At 37.5% G+C, this 20,551-nt stretch overlaps 1 protein-coding gene across 1 annotated transcript in view; it reads left to right on the top strand.

Annotated features, from left to right (window-relative positions):
• The window catches only part of eipr1 (EARP complex and GARP complex interacting protein 1), a 41,106-nt gene extending 32,436 nt beyond the window's left edge, over positions 1 to 8,670 (top strand). Inside the window, exons 7-9 of the mRNA XM_077586089.1 lie at positions 435 to 602; positions 6,091 to 6,258; positions 8,360 to 8,670. Of these exons, the coding sequence (XP_077442215.1) occupies positions 435 to 602; positions 6,091 to 6,258; positions 8,360 to 8,534 (511 nt within the window). The 3' untranslated portion in view covers positions 8,535 to 8,670. The remainder of the gene's footprint in view (positions 1 to 434; positions 603 to 6,090; positions 6,259 to 8,359) is intronic.
• Positions 8,671 to 20,551: the final 11,881 nt, after the last annotated feature.

The following is a 20,551-nucleotide window of genomic DNA, read 5'->3' as shown; positions in this document are numbered from 1 at the left end:
ATGAACAGACAGACGTACGTAGCAGAATAAAGTGTTGGTCGGTGCACAATTTGACCAAAAAGATGGAAGTAGACAGAATGCAGAGCTTCACTGTTCCGCTGTCATTATATCAACTTGGACTCGCAGGAACTCAAAGCTGTGTAGTTGCCTTTATAATAAACCAACACCGGGTGTCAGCTTCTTTATTGAGCCTGGCCTTGGCTGACAGACACACACTTGGGAATGTCTGGACAATGTGAATCATTCTCTTTCTCTTGTTATTGTTCTTTTAAATCCGCAACTTTTCACCCTTTTTTCCCCCTATCATGTTCACTGGTATTCCTCTTATTTCTTTATTCTTTAATCGTTCCGCTACTGTCTCAACTCTCCCCAAAACAAACCTTTTTTTTAAACTTACTTCCTCAAAACTGTGTCTGTTTCTCTCTCCTTCCCAGTCAGATTTACTGTATCGAGAACGCTCATGGCCAGCTGGTGCGTGACCTTGACTTCAACCCAAACAGGCAGTATTATTTGGCCAGCTGTGGAGACGACTGCAAGGTTAAGTTCTGGGATGTCCGCAACGTCCAGGAGCCCATCAAAACCCTGGAAGAGCACTCACATTGGTGGGTATAATGAGTGTGTGTGTGCGGCTGTGTGTCTGAGGCTTTTGTCCTTGAACTGTGTAACCGTCACAGTGTGTGTCAGAGTCGCAGTGACTCAATCTCTCGTTTGTTTCACTGAAAAGACAAAAATAATCCGATGTTGAATGTCATTTGGAGAGCATTTGATCTCATTATGAATTACGAATTAGTCCTATTGGGATACAATAGGTGTTTACAGTTCATGAGCGTGATTGTCTATGAATAGCCCAGTTGGAGGTAATTATTTTTTAGCGTAAAAGCATTCTTTACACATGACTGTTAGCTAAATGTCCCATCAAAAAAGTTGTTCTCCAGTCAAAATGAAATCCATATCTACTGACTTTTAACATACTAATTACTGCTTACACTGTTAATTGCTTAACTAATTAATTACCAGTAAAAATGTGCAAAATCAAACCACTTTTATATGTTTGCACTGGAATTAATATAGAACTGTATGAATTGTAACTTATTTTGATGTTTTTTTTTTTTGTCAAATCAAGGAAAAGGTTGCTGTCTTCTCCTAAATTATCATAGCTATAGACTTCTTTTCTGTAACTCAGTGATATTTTTGTTCACCTCTTCCACTAACACTTCCAATTCCATCACTTCAAACATCATTTTACGCTAACGGTAATCTCCCAAATTACAAAATCATAGTAAAAACCATTGGCGCTACCAAAAGCGCAAAATCCTCATTTGCACCCAAAAACTTATAAATACGTTCTATTTTAAATATTACCATTGTTCCAAAGACATGTATACGTTTTTTATGTTTTTTTTATGCTAGAGCATCTGTTAGGCTTTGTTGCAGAGAACGGTTGAAGCAATGGTAGTTATTACAAAAACAACCAGCAGGTGGCAGCAGAGTATAAGAGATCAACCAGGGCCATGTTGCAAACAAGTTGTTTTCCCCACTGTTTTAAACAGATTTGTGAATAATGATGAAACTTAGCTGTATTCTAATGCTAATTGCTGCAAAACGGAAACAGATAGAAATGTACTTCTTTCTGATAAACGAAGAGACTCGAATCTTTCTTTTGGTAGGTTCCATGTTTTTATAGCAATAAAATACAATATTCTGTGGGCTTTGCAAAATCTGTCAAAATCCAGTAAAACAGCCGGGAGCGAAGGGGGTCGCTTCAGTGAAAATGGCTGTGAGTGAATGAGATAAATAGGCTGGTCTCCACTACTTTTACACCTGGTACCATCAGGGTTTGCAATCTGTAAATTAAAGTGCCCTGCAGTTACAACACCTGCTTTTGGAATCTTCATAAAACTGGCCCTGACAAGTCGCTCATGTCTACTGAGATACTGACTGCGCGTGTGATATGATTTTGACTATTTTAATATTAAAGTGTTTTGCTCTCCACCAAATCTTTGTTCAAACTACAAATTGTACTTTTTGACCGGTTTGAACTTGAAGATGATTGTTTCCTGAGCATTTGGTTGATAATGTAGAGAAAGTAAAAGATAACGTGTTGCGATTTGTTTGAATTATCCAAGTTTTAATTTTTTTCTGTAGAATGCAGAAACTATCCTGATGACAATGAAAACTCCTCTGCACCACTGTTGATTGGTGTCTGATTTTATTAATGGCTTTATCTCCTAAATAATTGAATGCTCTAAGTACTTCTGGTGCAATAAAATGTAGTTATACGCTAATTACATTTTAAATAGGCAGTTACTCCTTTTGACAGCAAAGGTTTAACCGTTGTCGGCCCAATGCGCCTCAGTTCTGCTTTAGCTTCTCCTCTGCTCTGTGAAGCTGCAGGCAGTGCCGAGAGATGAACGCAGTGTACTGCAGCAGTGTGTGTGTGTGCGTGTGAGAGAGCGACACTCTAATGTGTAAGATTAAAAGATGTGTGTGTGTGTGTCTGTAGCTAAACCAGGCTTTTCCTGCACCACACCACTCTGATTAAGGCAAACGCACGCACGCACACGCACACACACTTCGCATCTTTGTAGAATGAATATACTGCATACTTGGCTAACATAGGTCCTCTAGCTGCAGATTTCATCTACTTTTGATAGTTCAAAGGCATGTGTTTGCATGTACGCATCTTTGTGCACCCATATTTGTAGTCTCTGATTTGATTTGATTTTTCTGCAACAGTCTGCCATTGTGTATGTATACTGTACGTGTAAATATCTCGACGCATGTATGTCTGTTTGTGTAAGTGTTCTATACCTGCATTGCTTGTGCTTTGTCATCACAGGAGCACAAGCAGGTAAGGGTGTCTGGGTTTATAAGGATATTGCGTGGGTAGCTTTATTAGAGGCTTGTGAGGAATAGGATGGCCATAGCTGATTTTTTTTTTTTTTTTTGGTGTGTGTGAACGGTTTGGATATTGCACAAGCTTTCCCTGCAAGGGGACAAGGACTGCACTTTGAGCTGTGCACCGGATGACAGAGATGGAGGGACTTAGGGAACAAAAGTACAGACAAAGGTGGAAAGAGATGAAAAAGTAGCAGAGGAGGGAAAAGCACTCTCATTGTGAGTGATACAAAGATGGATAAGATGTGAATGAGCGAGTGTCAATGGAACACAAATAATTGGATTAAGAGACATCAAGGGAAACAGGAAAACACCATTCATGATGATGATGTGGGAGCTCAACTGCAAGGTATATAATGTTTTTTTAGTTAGACAAACTTTATTCAAAAAGAAAAGAAATACCTACATATATATGTAAACAATTGCACATACACAACAAAATAAAAAAAATGTTTTAGCTATGACATCATTTTTGTTCTACCAGTATTCAATTTCAAAAGCAACATTGTTTGAAAAGGGTGTAGGAAGAAGTAGTGACTTATCTAGTCCCACCCTTTATTCCTTGTCAAAATGTACCACTTAAATTCCCCCTGAAAACCCTTTCAGGTTATAACAAATAATTTAGCAGCAAAATCATTCACATAACATAAAACACAAAATGTAAGCAGACCTAAAGAAATTGACATCGCTGGATACATAAAACACTCATGATGTTAATTTTATTTGTGTTTCTATTCTTTTTCTGCTGTGTATCTGATTAATATTTCAGTTTTAAATATGTATATAAACCTACCTATTGTTTTACATGATTTCAGTTCATCACTGCAGCTGTTCCATAATGTAACTCCTTTCATTGAGACACAGTGAAGCTTCACAGTAGTTCTAACTGGTTGTTTTTTTAAACATAAACAGTCCTCTGAAATTATGTTTTAGGCAACACACTGACTGGGCTCTACATATTTTTTGCTAGGGATGGGCGAGTACCAATCTCAGGTATCGATATTAGACTGGTACCAGGCCTCATTTCAAGGCATTTTTACTCGCGATGGTTTTCTTAAAATAAATTATAAAATACAGCCCTAATACATATATATAAAAATAAAATCTCTGAATTTTTTTTAACAAAAAAATTGATTTACGATTTTTTCCCGATTTTATATTAATATTATTATTTTTATTATATATTTTTTTACATAAACCAAGAACTTAAAAAGTTTTGCTTTTATTTGATCAGTTAACAAAAGTAACCATATTTCTTCTCTTGTAAATGTGCAAAACTTCTACCTTGAATCAAATACTTCTGGAAATGTAAATCTATGTGTTAATAAAGTAGAAAAGTAAAACTTTTTTCTCAACTTTGTCTTAAAAGCTACAGCAACAGTGCTACTTGCGTCCCTCAATATAACACAAATAACATCACATTTTGGCTTTAATGTAGGAACTGAGGTCTGAGCTTGTCATCCAATCCAACTGTCTGCTGATTTTAAAAGTACACAAGTACTGTTATGTAAATTGAGGTGGCTGTTTTGCCATGACTGGCACATTTCCTTTTAACGTTATTTGATTGGCCAGTCCCCGGAGTAAGAAAGTCTTGGCCTGCCGTAAATCGTCTATTTTACCGTGATTAGTCCGCTTCACCAAGTTCACCCCATCCTATAGATCTCCTTTCACTCTTTTTTGTTATCAGCATTACCAGCCTACTATACTACATTCCATAAGGATTTTATGTCACTGACAACGCAGAGGCTGACAAGTGTCATGGACACGGCAAGTGAAAATAAGATTGTCTTTCATAACGGTAAGTGCTCAAAAGGCAAGTCCGTCTTGGCGAGATAGCCTACGTGTTGCGACCACGCAGCGACCTTAACGTGCACATTTGTGCTATTCACATAAGCTTGTAAATGTCTATAAGCAATCAGGATAAAATATCCAATTACATCAGACTAAAGATTCCTCACTCTGGCGATTGACCGATATTGGAGCCGTAGAGCAAAACTATCGCAAGCATTTGAGTTGCCAGTCACGGCAAAATAACCACTGCCTAAACAAATGGCGTGGGGCAACTTGAGCAATATACTCGTACCTGGCTTCTCCCGTTTTCAGCAAGTGGTGAAATCGAGTCTTATTCGCGAGGCGCAACGTGTCCGCTTTGGTGATCGCTCTTATTGTGCCCCTTTCTTGTCATACGTGCTTTCTTGTGTCAATGACTGCCCCCCGGTAAAATGGTACACTGTTTGTTTTTTAGCGGGAGTTTGTTTGCTGTTGTTGAGTTCCTCCCGTATGGAGTGTGTGAGGACACGACTAGTAGAGCTAAAGCTACGGAAGCCCATGGGGGCGAAAGCCGCGGGCGCCGGCGCAACGAAAAGGGGAAAAAAACTCAATGTTATCATTTTTTTAATCGTCCACAACAAAACAAAAAAAATCGATTTATCACCCAGCCCTAATATATATATATATATATATATATATATATATATATATAATTATTTGTCATTCTTTTGGGGGGGAAATTTGTGTTAAAAAAGTAGGGGTGATTAATGCCACATGTTTTTCAGCCCGATAACAATAGAAGTACTGAACGCTTCAATAGTCACTGATACCAATACCAAGTAGGCCTACTGATACCACAAGTACTTTTGATACATAACATTTCCCCCAAAAAACAATAACAGATCATTTTAAATTAAGTCCTATATATCCCAATATACTGTTGCGTTTTTTTTATTTTCCTTTTCTTAAAATATAATAAAATTAATGGCAATTTTCTATTCTTGTAATTTCTAGTTCCTGGTCATAAAACGGCCACGAGAGCCGTTGCGAGTACCTCTACCTGGTATCGGTACGCGCCCATTTCAAATCAAAAGTACAAATCGGTACTTTGTATGCTTATCAGTGACTACTTGAGTTGAGTACTCATACTGGTTTTGATCTGGAAAAAAAAGTGGTGTTGAACATTCCTAGATTTTAGTATATAAATGGCCTAATTTAGTACAGGTTTGTGCATGCAAAAACAGATCCAAACCGGATTTCTTACTCAAACAGATGTGGTCACGGATCTACTAAGTGGGCACACCAAGGAAATGTACAAAATTGCTTGTGCAGTATTACATATGTCCCAATACTTTTGTCCACAATGTCGCACTTTTGTGTGGTGTCCCTGCAAAATGGGTGAATCGTCCTTTTTGGTTGTAGGGTGTGGAGCGTCCGCTATAACCACAGCCACGACCAGCTGGTGTTGACGGCCAGCAGTGACAGCCGCCTCATCCTCTCCAACATGGTGTCGATCTCCTCGGAGCCATTTGGCCATTTGGTGGATGATGAGGATCTCAGCGAGGGGGAGGACAACCACCAGGAAGATAAGTAAGAGCAACATTTTTCAATTGCAATTTATGAGAAATTAATCAAACAACGATTTTGCATGATCGACTAGGGTAGCGAAAGAGTTGAGTGCCAAGTTTGAAGAGAAAACCAACTGCACTGGAGAACAGTAGGCAGTAATGAATGGACTTAATTAAAAGGCTACAAAAAATAACATGGGTGAGGATAGCCATAATAAGCATAAATACTGTATATGGTATTTTCACTTCCATCATTTAAATTGGCCAAAAGTGACCCAAAAAAAAATATTCCGACAACAGTGAAACAATAAAGCAGGCATTTAGTGTTTATAAAAATAAAAATAAAAAGCTCTTTCACATCTTGTTCACCTAATCCATGACGTTCCTGCCCCTCATTAATTATGAACTATAGCTCTTAACTCAATGGCAGACCCTTACACCCTATTACCAACTCTTCAAAATCATGACTATAATGATGACAGTCCAGTCCACACTGACTGCATCACTTCACTCTTTTACTTCAGCTATCATGCTTACACCATTCCAGGTTTCCCAGACTCCAAACTGCTCCATACCTTGAACTCTAAACTGACCCCAACTATTCACATTGGATAGGGAATGAATTGTAATAATAGTTTATACCACAAACTATGATCTCAAAACACTTCAATAGCATTTCAAACGCCAACATTGTGAAACTGCTGTACCCTTAAAGATACAATAGAGTACAGTAAACAGCTTACAGCTAAGCATGCACATGGACGATGTCAAGCCTCTGACAGTATGTTCACGTCAACAATTATGATGATGATGAAGAATAATTACTATAGCGGTGAAGTCCAGTGTAAATCAATGAATATTGGACTGCACAGCAAAGCGCAAGTGTTACAAGTAAATCTGTGCTGATGGGAAAGTCAGCTGCTTGCTAGGCCGCTGACTCCAATGCTACAGTGTTCTCTAAGGGCTGGGTTTAAAAAATCGAATAATCAATATCGAATCGATTTTCGTTTTTGACCCTGATAATGATTCATAATACCATGAATAAATTATTTTAATATCTATTTTTCCCATAAATTCAGATTTTTTTTTTTTTTGTATCTTACTGCTTTCTTGAAATTTGCTGTTCACGTGAATTAAAAATTAGGTTCTTACATTTATGAAAAACCTGACTTGCACAATTCAGAATCTCTTTAATTTATATATACAATTATTGATTGATTTAATAAACTAAATCATTTAACCAGTTACTGCATTCGCAAAATTTAATTTTGAATATAATGTTTCATCATGTTCTTGATATTTAAGAAGAATTGATGTTCCATAATTAATCAATATCGGATTGAAGTGAAGTGAATTGAAAAAATTTAATCGAACTGAACTCTTGTGAATCTAAATCAAATTGATTCAGGAAATTAGAAGCAACACCCAGTCCTATGTGTTTACTGACTCATAACCGCAAACATGAGCTGGTGGTCACGAGAGAGAGTCTGCTGCATGTAATTCATCTCCAAAATTAAGCCCATTCATATAAATAATGTTTCATAATAAATTATGCTAATTTAAAATGGAATAAAATTGAACTGGGATGAAAAAAACATTATTGTCTCATTGTTTTAAATCACATCAACCTGACGATTGCAGATGTTTCATAACCACTGTAACTGCAGTGAAACTCTTTAGTTTGACATGATTGCACTGAACCACTGAAGCAGGAAGGCAAGCAAAGGCCTGTCCTTGACGTAATTAATTACGCATTTAATTGTCAGTGATATTATATGAACGTGATTGTGGAGCCCCGCAATAATCTCTGAACAAATGGAAGTGGGTGTGGTAACATGGATCGTACATTCTAATTATTATTAACAATACAAGCATGTTGTAAGCCACAACCGATCAAGCCTTTTATATGCGAGTTTAAAGCAACCGATTTCATTGATTTTGTAAATCTAAATTTGAAGTATGGTATACGTCATCCTAAATGTGACACGTTGCCTCAGTACACAGACTTGCAGTGGAAATTAATTTGAAACCTCTTCAGACTGCAGCTGGCTGTCATAATTCCCATACATTATTTATAGCATTATGAAATGAGTGTTTATTAGCTATGTGCGTTTGTGTTGCAGGTGCAAGGAGCCTCTGAAGGACAGCGTGGTGTCCACCTACGAGGAGCACGAAGACAGCGTATATGCAGCCGAGTGGTCGTCGGCTGATCCGTGGCTCTTCGCCTCGCTCAGCTATGACGGCCGCCTTGTCATCAACAGGGTCCCCCGTGCCCTCAAATACCAGATCCTGTTGTGAGGGGACATACGTGTGACAAAGCAGGCGTGGCTTCCAAAAAAAATAACGCACTACATAATATTGTTGCATAAACAGTCATTCGTGTAAATATAAATAGACATTCTGTAAATTAATTAAACATTCCATGTTAACTGTTTTTTCTTTCATTCTTTCTTCAGTGCTACCTTTTCAAAGCAATTTTATTCACCTCAGTACGATCGTTTCAAAATGTCAGTATGAATCATTTTGTGCATCTGCATCAAATGTGTCCTTCTAGATTCTGACTAGAATGCTAACTTAATGTATCATCAGCTTGTAGCAATGGGTAGAAAAACACCAAGATTCTAGAAGGCCTACACCAGGGGTGGCCGAGTTCGATCCTCGAGAGCCACTACCCAGCCTGTTTTCCATGTTTCTCTCCACTAACACACCTGATTCATGATCAGGATCGTTATCAAGCTTGCTGATGAGCTGATCATTAGGTTCAGCTGCGCTGAAGAAGGGAGACATGGAAAACAGGCTGGATAGGGGCTCTCAATGACCGAACTTGGCCACCCCTGGCTTAAACTGTGGTTAAAGCAATGTAATTATATTTTATGTGAAAAGCGGCACAAGTTAAAGACATGTATCAGTCAGACATTTCATCGCATGCTCTTTTCTATTCCACAAACGAATCCAATGGGGCCGTTCTTTTGCAGTATGCAATTTATTGACACTTCTATCACCCAATGGTGGTTGTCATTAAAACCCCATGCAATAAAGCCATTAATTGGTCACTTATCTACACAGAGTTGACGGCATGGAAACAAACAAACACACTTGCATTTTTGCAATGACGAAATTTCATCTCATAATTGATCTGGCGGGGAAATTCCAACATTTTGGAACCAATGAAGCAAATCATTCATGTGAAAGTGCTTCTTTCAGCTTCATGTTACGTTAGAATGTGTTGGAAAACTTTAAAATTGGCAGCAGCTCTTGAGATATCTCCTCCCAAATAGTTTGTCTGACAACAGGTCTGAAGATCTCATCCAGTACCTAATCAGCAACCAGGGTACGTCCGGCTAGTACAGTATGTGTAGGTCTTAAGAAATAGGCCTCCCCAGACCTTCACCGACCCACCTCAAAACCGGTCATGCTGGAGGATGTTAGCAGCAGCAGGACGTTCTCCAGGGTGTTTCCCGACTGTCAGGCCTGTCACATGTGCTCAGTGTGAACCAACTGCCATCCGTGAAGAGCTCAGAGTGCCGCTGGCAAATCTACCATTCCTGGTGATCTCTGGCTAATGACACTCAGCTTGTATTGGGCTGTGAGTCACTCAATAAAGACTATTTTCAAATGAAAATACAATGCTGGAACTGAGATTTCGGAGGGGGCTAAGGTATAGCGCGGTGCCTGGCGGCACTGCCAAAATGCAAAATACATCACAAACCAGACAGAAAGGATTGACGTGGAAATGGTCAGTGGCCTCCAGCAGAACAGTTCATTCATATGGTTGTCTTGCTTTCCTGCCATTTCCACCTTTTGTCTGTTCCATTTGCACAACAGCAGGTGAAATTGATTCACAATCAGTGTTGCTTCCTAAATGGATAGGGGACGTGGACTTACACTATATTGATTATTTTTTTCCTTCTTATTTTTTTTTTTTTAGTAGTGTGTTGGTTGTATGGTCAGTAACAATGTTGCTTATCTTATTTTAAATTTTTATTACCTTGGTTTTTCTCTTAAGGCTTTAATGTGCTGAGATCCATACGATTTTTTTCTTCATAACTTAACTACGTGTACCGGTAGTGTTTTTTAAGCTAGATAACACTCGGTCAACAGCACAGAATGCAATGTACCTTTTTTTTTTAGCTAACACACTCAAAATAGTGTTAGGATGGATTTCATTCCTGGATTATTTTCTATGTAATGAAGACGTGACATGGCAACTATGTGACGTCACTTGCTAAATGCTAATGCTAATTGTAAAGTCCTAGAATGCTTCACTTCGAGGTGTAAACACTGTAATTGCTCTTTCTTATGTACAGTATTATATAGTGTACAGTGGTTTATCTAAGATTAGGGTCTCTTTATTATTTGTTAATCATTAGTTTTGTTCCACATTCGCGTGTGATAGAAGACACTGAAAAGTATGTGATAACTATTCAAGCAATGCCAAATGTTACTCACTGTTGCACTCAGGAAGCACATAAAAAATTATTATAATAAAGAGTAGTGCCACTGTGCGTCTCCACTCCAGGCAACCGTGACAGCAGCAGCCAGGTACACCCAAGACCAGAGCAGAACACCCGCCATGACAATTTTGCTGGCCTGAATATATGCTTATTTGTGCTTTATTGTCAGATTTAGCGTCTGACAGACATTTGTATTAAAAATACATTACAAATTGGTTCAATACGGGACACAACATTAACTAACCAAATAAGGAACGATTCCGTATTTTACGGGACAGGTGGCAAGTTGGCAACCCTACCAAATGATGCCCGGTTGCTGGAAATCTTCTTTCCGTGTGTGACATGAATGATGTGTGTTCAGTGTTTACATGCTACTCCTGTAATGTTATGAATACAGAAGTGAAATTTTGTACAGATTTTACTACTCCGCAATGACATTTCGAGCTTCTTGCTGACTTGTTGCTAATCATGCATTTTGGGATTGAGGAGGGGGCAGTGCCACTTGAAGCCATGAATGAATGCACTGAATGAAATGAGTCTGTCACCTTAATTGAGCGAAATGCTCTTCTATTTCTGTATGCACCATTTTGGTAAATAAGAGGAGAACCAGTTAAGGGGGAAAGCTAGTCTCCAGCAGGATTTTGAACAACTTTTTGGCCCGAAAGGAGAGCAGGGCATCCATTCACTTTTTATATACTGCTTATCCTCATAATGTAGATTGTGCTGAAGAAATGACCTTACAGAACTTTCTGGGCCCAGAACAAGGACGTTTTTTCCCCTTTTGGTGCACGATGTAGATTTTTTTTAATTGTATTTAATTCACCGATCACATAATTTATTGCAAAATATTCCCTCCTGTGATTTTTTTTTAAATGATAGAACTGTACTCAAAAGACTACTGAGTCTAGTCAACCATGACTCAACTATAAAAACACTGCAAGACTTGGGAAACAAATTAAAACAGAAATTATCTCAGTTTGTTGATACATTTGATTACATAGTGCAGGTGATGGTGAATTGTCATTCACTATTTTAGTATGCAACTAACAGTTGCTACTATGCAACTATTTATCATAATATTGCAAGTTACTACACAACACAAGCCAAGTCATGTTGTCACTGCTAACAGCACTTTTTCTCGAAGTGCTGCTGCATTGTCACGCAAAGCACTTTTACCAGATACGGGGACGGCATGGCTCAGTGGTAGAGTAGTCGTCTCCTCTCTGTGAGGTTGTGGGTTTGACCATATTGAAGTGTCCTTGAGCAAGACACTGAATCCCGATTACCTCCCAGTTGACCTGGCAGCGCCCGGCATGGCAGCAGCCGACCACTCTGAATGGTTGAATGTGAGGCATTGTAAAGCGCTTTGGGCACCATATTGTGTAGATACAGCTCTATATAAAAATCAGTCCATTTAACATTTTAGATATTCATAGAAAAAAAATATACATGTTAGAAGATGCAAGACGGATGTTAGCATGGAGTCTCAAAAGTGTCAATAGGCGTGAAAGACAGCGTTTTAGTTAGTCAAACAATCAAGTATTAACTCCCCTCGTGTGATTTTTATTTATTTATTTTTCTTAATGATATTTTGTGGTGACAAATGGGAATAGTGTGTTGATGACCACTGAGTAGATTCTAAAGTATTCTGAGTATTCCCTAGCTATAACGCGGTTCACTTTTTGCGGTCTCGCTGTTTTGTGTTTTTTTTTTTGTGCAATTTTGCATGTTTTTTTCACAGTAATGTTTTTTATTTTACAAAATGTATGAAGGTTTGAACATTGAGAATGTTTAAACGAGAGAAATATGAAAACATGGAAATTCATCGATGAGAAAAGTGTATTAACTGTGTGATGAGGTCGTTTTAGAGCCTTAAAAATGTATAATAAATGTAAAACATAAAGCTAACTACTTTGCGGATTTCATTTATTGTGGGTATTTTTTGGAACCTAACCCCAGCGGAAAACAAGGGAACACTGTACACCTGTCTGTCTGTCTGTCTGATTGTCTATCTATCTATCTATCTATCTATCTATCTATCTTGCTATCTAGCTATCTATCTATCTAGCTATCTATCTATCTATCTATCTATCTATCTATCTATCTATCTATCTAGCTATCTTGCTATCTATCTAGCTATTTATTTATTTATTAATACGTATTCAACAACAATCGTGAGTTTCTCCCCTGAAAGCAGATGTTTGGCATAGTATCAAGACTGACTTGTGAGCGACAGTATCACATGAAATCCAAGCCAAAAATACAAAGAATAAGAAAAAGTATAGGACGGCTAAAGGTTAGCTTGTCTGGTAAATACATTATGGCTGCAAACTCTTCCCTTTGTCATTTTTATTCTTGGAACTGATTTGTATAAACGAGAGTAAACATTAATCAAGTGAAAAGTTACCCATATGAGTCCAGTTTAGCTTATGACGGTTTTTCTGTAACTCATGTAATTGCCATTGGATGGAAAATTTGTATTCTCTGAAGAAAATTATTAATTATTATAATTATATTATTATTAATATAATAATATAGTATAATATTATTAAATTATACAAGCAAGTTTTAGTTAAAATTACTCATTTAAAATTTGCTTGATAGAAATGACATATTAACGCATTTTTGAAGTGATTTCTGTATTCCCATGGCAAATGTTCCAAACTTAGTACGTTAATTAATGAGTAAATTGACATTCAATCATCATTATTTCAGTATATATATCTGTAGCGACTTTTTTGTTTGGTCTTGTACCATTATGTAAAATATATGCCTTGTCTCTCATTTATTATTGATTATCATCAGTATGTGTGTACTTTCCTTTATGCTATGATTACCAATTACAAGTCTCTGCTTAGTAGTATGATATGACTTAAGTTGAATTAAAGGATAAAAGAAGAACACAGTCTGCTTGCTCTTAGTAGCAATTTTGATATGACTCAGTACAAAACCTCTTATGATGTGAATGTGCTATGCTAAGAAGAATGTTGTAATCAAGTGCAAAACAGACTTGTCAGCTGCGACAGAAATTACTGTTGTGAATGGCAGTAATTGCCAAACAGATGTTTCTAACGTGGCGGTGGAAATGGCTTGAGCCGCCATCGAAATGAAATTAAAAATAATTGGGTTTCATTCAATTATTTATTCATAAATGTAACATGGAACCACTCCGGCTGGATGTGAAAGTGAAGCTTCAGGTTTCAGGTGATAATTACCTTTGTGTGTTTGACTGATTTGCATGGAGGAGATTTGTGCCTTCTTGAAATGAAGCTCATGCTTGAACATGCTCCTCTGCACAGTGGGTGGAGAGCGGACAGGCCGAGAGAAGCGAATTACTGACAGCCATAGAAGGAGAGTGAAGAGGTCTGCAGCGAGCACCCATGGGAGGTGACGAGAGCAGCATAGCCAAGATGTACGTGCGCATGAAGTGAAATGGAGGAAGGAAGCCGAGTCTGCCGAGTGTTGTTCTCTCCAGGGTTGGCAGTGGGCTTCATAAATTCCACAGCCATGCAGATTTTGCCCTTATATTCTGTTCTTTTTTTCTTTTCTTTTTTTTTTAATTCCTGAGTTGGTTAGGTCTGGCTTGGCCAGAAAGTTTCCAACATCAGCCTGAAGACTTTATTCCACCCACTGCATCGAGGCTGTGGACTCACAAAAACAAACCGTTATAGGAGGTAGAAGGAAATACGCCTGGTGAAACTAACTTGCACACGAGCTGCAATGTTCTTTGCTCCATAGCATTGCCGCCCTTTTTATGAAACACGATCTCATCGCTTTCGATGTTAGTGGAAGCGTGCTTAACACTGACAAGCACCCCATAGTCACGGCGAAATCTTCTTTGTGCCCTAAGCTACATATTTATGATTTTATTATTTCTGCAGAAGATAAACAGCATGTGGAAGGGACAAACAGCGACATCCTTTAAATTTGAAGGTTTCTGCATGAAGATGTTCACAGGAAAGTCTGTCTTCCCGGTATTGCTTTTTATTTTCACTCTAATCTTACTACTGGTGGGGATTAAAACATGATTACATTGAACACGATTATTTAAAAAAAATGTCACTTGTATATCTCCACCTGCAATACACAGAAAACAGGTCACAGCTTTATTATTAAATTGCAAGTTTTTGTGAAAGTTCTACCATCTCAACACCAGTTTTAAACCTCTTTCTTCAGTGTTAATGAAGTTATGAGATTTTCAGGTTCAAGTTCATTTAAACGATGGTTGACAGTTCCATTTATCTTATGACTAGAACCTGATGGACTACACGTGTTAGATAATTGTATGATGCATTGTTGTCATCTATCGCCGTGCATTTCTACTTTTCCCCCCAAAAAAGTTTTCATTACAGTATTATAGATACTGTAACCTATTTCATTTGAACTGTTGAGAATTAATTCCATTAAGACAATTATCCTAACAATATACCATGAATAAATACACAGAAGATTGGGGAAATGAAAAAAAAAAAACCTCATCTCTGAAATATTGAAAGTTTAATGTACAAGCCAAATGAAACTATTTACTCCAACATTGTGATTTTTGTTGAGAAACAGCCGAGATACATTAGGTAGCCAGCCAGATAGATACACAACATACATTACAGTACTAATGTTGCTGTAATGCAGTCAAATAGATAAACAAAATTTACTAGCCTGGGTAACCATGTTATATTAAATTATTTCCCAAAAAGGTTATCTCTAAAATTTTAATCTACGAGCCAAATGTAAATATTTACTCCAACATTGTGATTTTTGTTGAGAAACAGTCGAAATACAGTAGCTATAGCCAGCTAGCTAGCTAGCCAGATAGCTAGCTAGACAGACAGTGAGATGGATACACAACATGCATTCCAGTACTAATGTTGCAGTAATGCAGTCATATAGTTAAACAAAATTTACTAGCCTGGGTAACCTTGTTATATTAAATTATTCCCAGTCTGTGCATTACACACAATATTTACAAAAAAAGAAATCATAAATAATATACTGTTGTTAATATATTTATATACAATAATAATTTTAATATAATTCCAGATTTCTACCGAACCAATTAAGTCAAAAAACTAATTTTAAATGAATTGTACCCCCTTTAGGTGATGCCAACTAACTGTACTGCATGATGCCGCCATTGCTTCCACATATAAAATCCGTTACAAATTGTACAAATCACATATATGACCTTGTTTATGTTCATCAATCATTTAATCATGCCTACCCGATTAAACATTTCCATCCCAGTGCTTTGAGGACTTAAAAGGCTTATTTCATGAATCATCAATTACATTTTCAAAAGCGACATCACCCTCTACTTTGTAAAAGATGCTGTCATGGCCTTGCTAGACCGACCTCCTATTCATTAGGGTCAAAGAGACTACAATAGAGGTGCAATTCAATGTAGTATACATCCAGTTCCCTGATCCAAAGTCATTGTCCCTTAATTAATGAACAAGCACAATTGTGTGGATCCGACATTATTTATGGCCCTTGCCACTGACGCACGCATACGTACCTCTGAAATGCTGTAAGTGCGCTCATTTGTCATGTGTGATGTTGACAGCCATTCTCATGCGCTACTAGGCGACTACATGGAGCCACAGATGTTATGACACCAATGGAAGGAGGTTCATCATTGAATTGGCAGCCCAATTTTTGTGTGAACTGGATAGCAACGAATGATGGAGATCATTTGGTGCACTAAACTTGTGATATTTGCATTCACCTAAAAACAAATGAAAACTTCACAGTTGTGACTCCAGCTCCAATAAGTGAGACTTACTGACTAATAATTAAAGTGGCCAGCTAGTCCGTCAATGAAGTCCGAGTGACACCGAGTGTCAGTTTTTATGCGATTGATCGATGGTGCATAGCACAAACCCACAAACATCTTTGTCACTCAAACGGCACATGAACGACTCCCCATGAAATCCATTAAAAGCAATTTAGCCACAGTCGCAAAGTTCACAACTCCATGACCACTACCCCTCCCCTCCAAATGTGTGTGCATTTTTTTTAAAACCGTAATTACTGTACAGAGTGTGATTTCAAGTGTGCCACTTGATGTGCATTCTTGGTTTTATCAATAAATAACAAAAAGTTTTAATTTGTGCATACTTTCTGGTGTTGCTACAGTACTGTTAAGTAAGAGATTTATATACATATATAATTACACAGTAGTGACAACCTATCGCATGACTTTATTAATTAACTTTTGATTGATTGCACACTTTATATCTGTTCTAAATGTACAATATTTTTTTTCAAGTTTGTCCATACTCATGTTAATTAACAAAAAGTGGAAAAATATGTAACGCTAATACAAATACGGTTTTATGTTTTACATTTTGTAAACAGTGAGTTATTCAAATTTAGTGTGATGTTTGGATCATTTTGCCAATATTTTGAAAAAAGGAGCCCTGTTTTCAAAATTGTGGGTAAACAGTTGGAAAATACTGTAATTCATTGATTCAGTATTTTTCTAGTAATTTATAAAGTTATATTTATAAGTTAAATTCAGTTAAAATTAAATAGATCTACTGTACTATATTAAAAAAAAAAGAGTGTGAGACATTAATTTGTGTTGAGGTCATATTTCTGCCACTAGATGGCAAAAGTGTTCATGTTGGACATTGGTGACCGCGCTTTAGAGCGACTTCATTTTGAACATGAAGTAAGTTGTAGACATCTTCACTTGACACTAGTCTCCACAAATATATGCATTATTACTATATCTATTAGCCTACTGCTGAATTGTGTTACTGTTAGAGTGACTGCTTTGCACAACGTTGAATGCTTTTATTTTGTTAAGTTGTGTACGGATGCACATTGTAAAGTGATGCAGCTTTACTCTCATTTATTTTTCATTTGAATTAAAAAATAATTTGTGCACGTTGCAAAGCCAAATTCAAATACCATATTAGTTGTACATATAGACCATATCATCTCAGGTTACCTCCACGTGGCCTTAGCGCTGCTAGAGTGCGGTACTGGTGAGTAGAACCGAACCTGTGAGCAAGATGTTTTGTTCAAGAGTTGTATGTAAAAAAAAAAGAAAGAAAAAAAAAGATTAATATTCAGGGGTCAAAGAAATCTATTAGAACAGTCTTTGAATCTAAATATACGTTGTATTTGATGATATTGCATTAACTCCTACATTTTACTAAAGTGAATATCAATTACATACTCCTTAGAAACTAGTGATTTAAAAATGTGATTAATCTTGGTTAATTATGAAAAATTGTGTGATTAATTAGTTTAAAGGACCTTTGTGCAGCTCGTTCATGGTGCACGTGTGAGCACATATCTTAAAGCGACAGCCACAGTTGACAAACGAAGACATGACTTCAAATAAGGTAAAAAAAAAAAAAAAAAAAACTCTGCCCGTCCCCAAAGAAACTGTGGAGTGTGCAGGGTCCGCACACTCTATTATAAAGGGAAGATAAAGCTGATAGGTGCAGTCAGAATAAAACAGACAGGGCTCTTCACACTCACATGGGCATTGGTGGAGCATGCATGATGTAGAAAAAGCTTTAACATGACCTTTTTAAATGGCACAATGCACCTTTAAAAAAAATTTAAATCGTTGACAGCATCTAGAAAGGTCAGGAAAAGTCACATATTTATTATTATTAAGGGTTAATGCACTGGACTTTTTTCTGTCTGAGTTTGAAATGTCCGACAGTATTTGAATGTAGCTGCAGTTTGGCTCGCCGAACGCTGTCATTTGTTTACGCTGCCGCTAGTGGCTATTTGCTAGTTGTATATGTCATTTAATGACAGACTAATTAACAGACTAATTATCTTTAGTGTCCTTAATTGGCAATAAATATAATTTCGAGGTGGTGTCGTGTGTTGGAAGTGGACAGTCAGAGATATGATGACGTCATCAACATGCGCTACCGCGATAAGACGGTATAGTCAAATTTTCTACCTTCGACAAAATGTATACCTTATATTGAATATACCGTTTATATCGCCTAGCCCTAGTTGAACTGCAATGAACCACTGCACAGTAAATAAGTTAGCTTTCAGCACCATCTGTATATAAAATTCAGCTGTGTGATGTCATTGACTATTTATGCCTATTACACTATCTTGAGTGTTGCTGCATTTTTCCACGGATTCACTGTGCACTAACTAAGACAAACTGTGCGTGCGCGTGCGTGCGTGAGTGAATGTGAGCTCATGCGATGATGTCGTCCTCCTGTGACCCTTGCCTGTTCCGCTGTCTGGCTGCATGCTCACGCTCTCTCTCCCTCTGCTCCTTGCTCACTCGCTCACATCAGACATGTCATCTGCCGCGTAGCGCTCCGACACTCTCATGGGAACTGCCTGACCCAGATCTGTCTTTTCCTTTGCTAGCTTGACCACACGCACACACGCACACACGCACACACGCACACACACACGCACACACACACACACACACACACACACACTTGAACAAAGATGCACTTGACATTTGGGTCACTGACAAGACATCAGGTGAGGACGGAGGAACCCAGGTGACAAGGAGAACCAGTGAACCTTTGCTTTGATACTGGCCCTGTGAGCGCAACACATACACACACACGCACACAAGCACACACCTCGCAGTTTACCTATCAAGCTGGGATAGTCTCTCACTTGCGTCTCTGTTCTGAAAACATGTGAAGGCCTTGCTATTCAGAACTGTTTCAGTGCTTCACTCAAGGTGTGTTATTTTCTCGCTGCAAGGAGCACTTGTTATGCTCACAAAATCACATGGAATCGGAGCCAGCCAATAGGAATTGCCTGAGCAACAATAACTGTGGTTTGACTGCTTTTCATCATGAAATACATTCAAAAATGACCTTGAAGAATCAACACTGGGAGTCATGCAGTCGTTTTTCTTTTTGTGCCTGCAGATCCATGATTTATTTCAAGAGGGCTTGTTCCAGTGTATTAAAGTAATACATTCTGAAGCAAACATCTACTAACTCTAAAATCAAAGGAGAAAAGCAACATCAACAAAAACAACAGGTTTGTATGATTCTATCCTATCCTACCCAAATCAAGCCATGTATGCAGGCCATAAAGCAAAATTCTATATGTCTTTCTATTTATACCTCCCCCCCTTTTTTTTTTTTTTTTTATAATTAAGCAGAGGTTATATTCAACTATTTATTTCAATTTATGTTAAAAACTAAATTTTATTTTAGGTCTTATTTTTGTTGTTCTGTATGATGAACATGACATTTTCTTTTGAATATTATAATTCCATGTCGCCCAACTGACATCAATAAATGGACGATGGCTACTTTGAGAAGTGCACCCTTTTAAATGTAGATGACTGCATGCCTGACTAGTCAATATACTGTAAGTTTCTTATGAAACCAATCAGTTGTGCAGCTGTTTATTTTATAGCTACTTTAATTGAGTCAACAGTAGTGACAAATATAAGTCAAGTATCTATCGTTTAGTATGCCCTGACTCAGTATCAGCTGCAAGCACTAATCAGACCATCCTGATATGGCATGAATTGAACGAGCATATGCAGAGAGCTAGCGAGAGAGAGAGAGAGAGAGAGAGAGAGAGAGAGAGAGAGAGATTACACAACTGGAGAATTACTCAAAAAAAATGGCCAGTTAATTTTCTAATTCGACATTACTTACATTTTCTTTTCTTTATGCAACCCCACTAGTCTAAACACAGGAATCTGATAATTTTTTGGGAATATGAATTAAGCAGCAAAATCCACCTGTTTATCCCTCAGCGTTGATTTAAAAAAAAAACATTTATTGAACATAGATGAATAATACAAACATCAGTCAATCAAATTTACATGTATACATAAAAAAATGAGAAAGAGAGAAAAAAACACACATAAATATTCACATTCAA

Source organism: Vanacampus margaritifer, chromosome 1 (genome assembly GCF_051991255.1).
Source record: "Vanacampus margaritifer isolate UIUO_Vmar chromosome 1, RoL_Vmar_1.0, whole genome shotgun sequence".
NCBI classification, from domain to species: Eukaryota; Metazoa; Chordata; class Actinopteri; order Syngnathiformes; family Syngnathidae; genus Vanacampus; species Vanacampus margaritifer.
The sequence above is the reverse complement of the archived record's forward strand: the minus strand, read 5'-3'. Positions and strand labels throughout refer to the sequence as shown.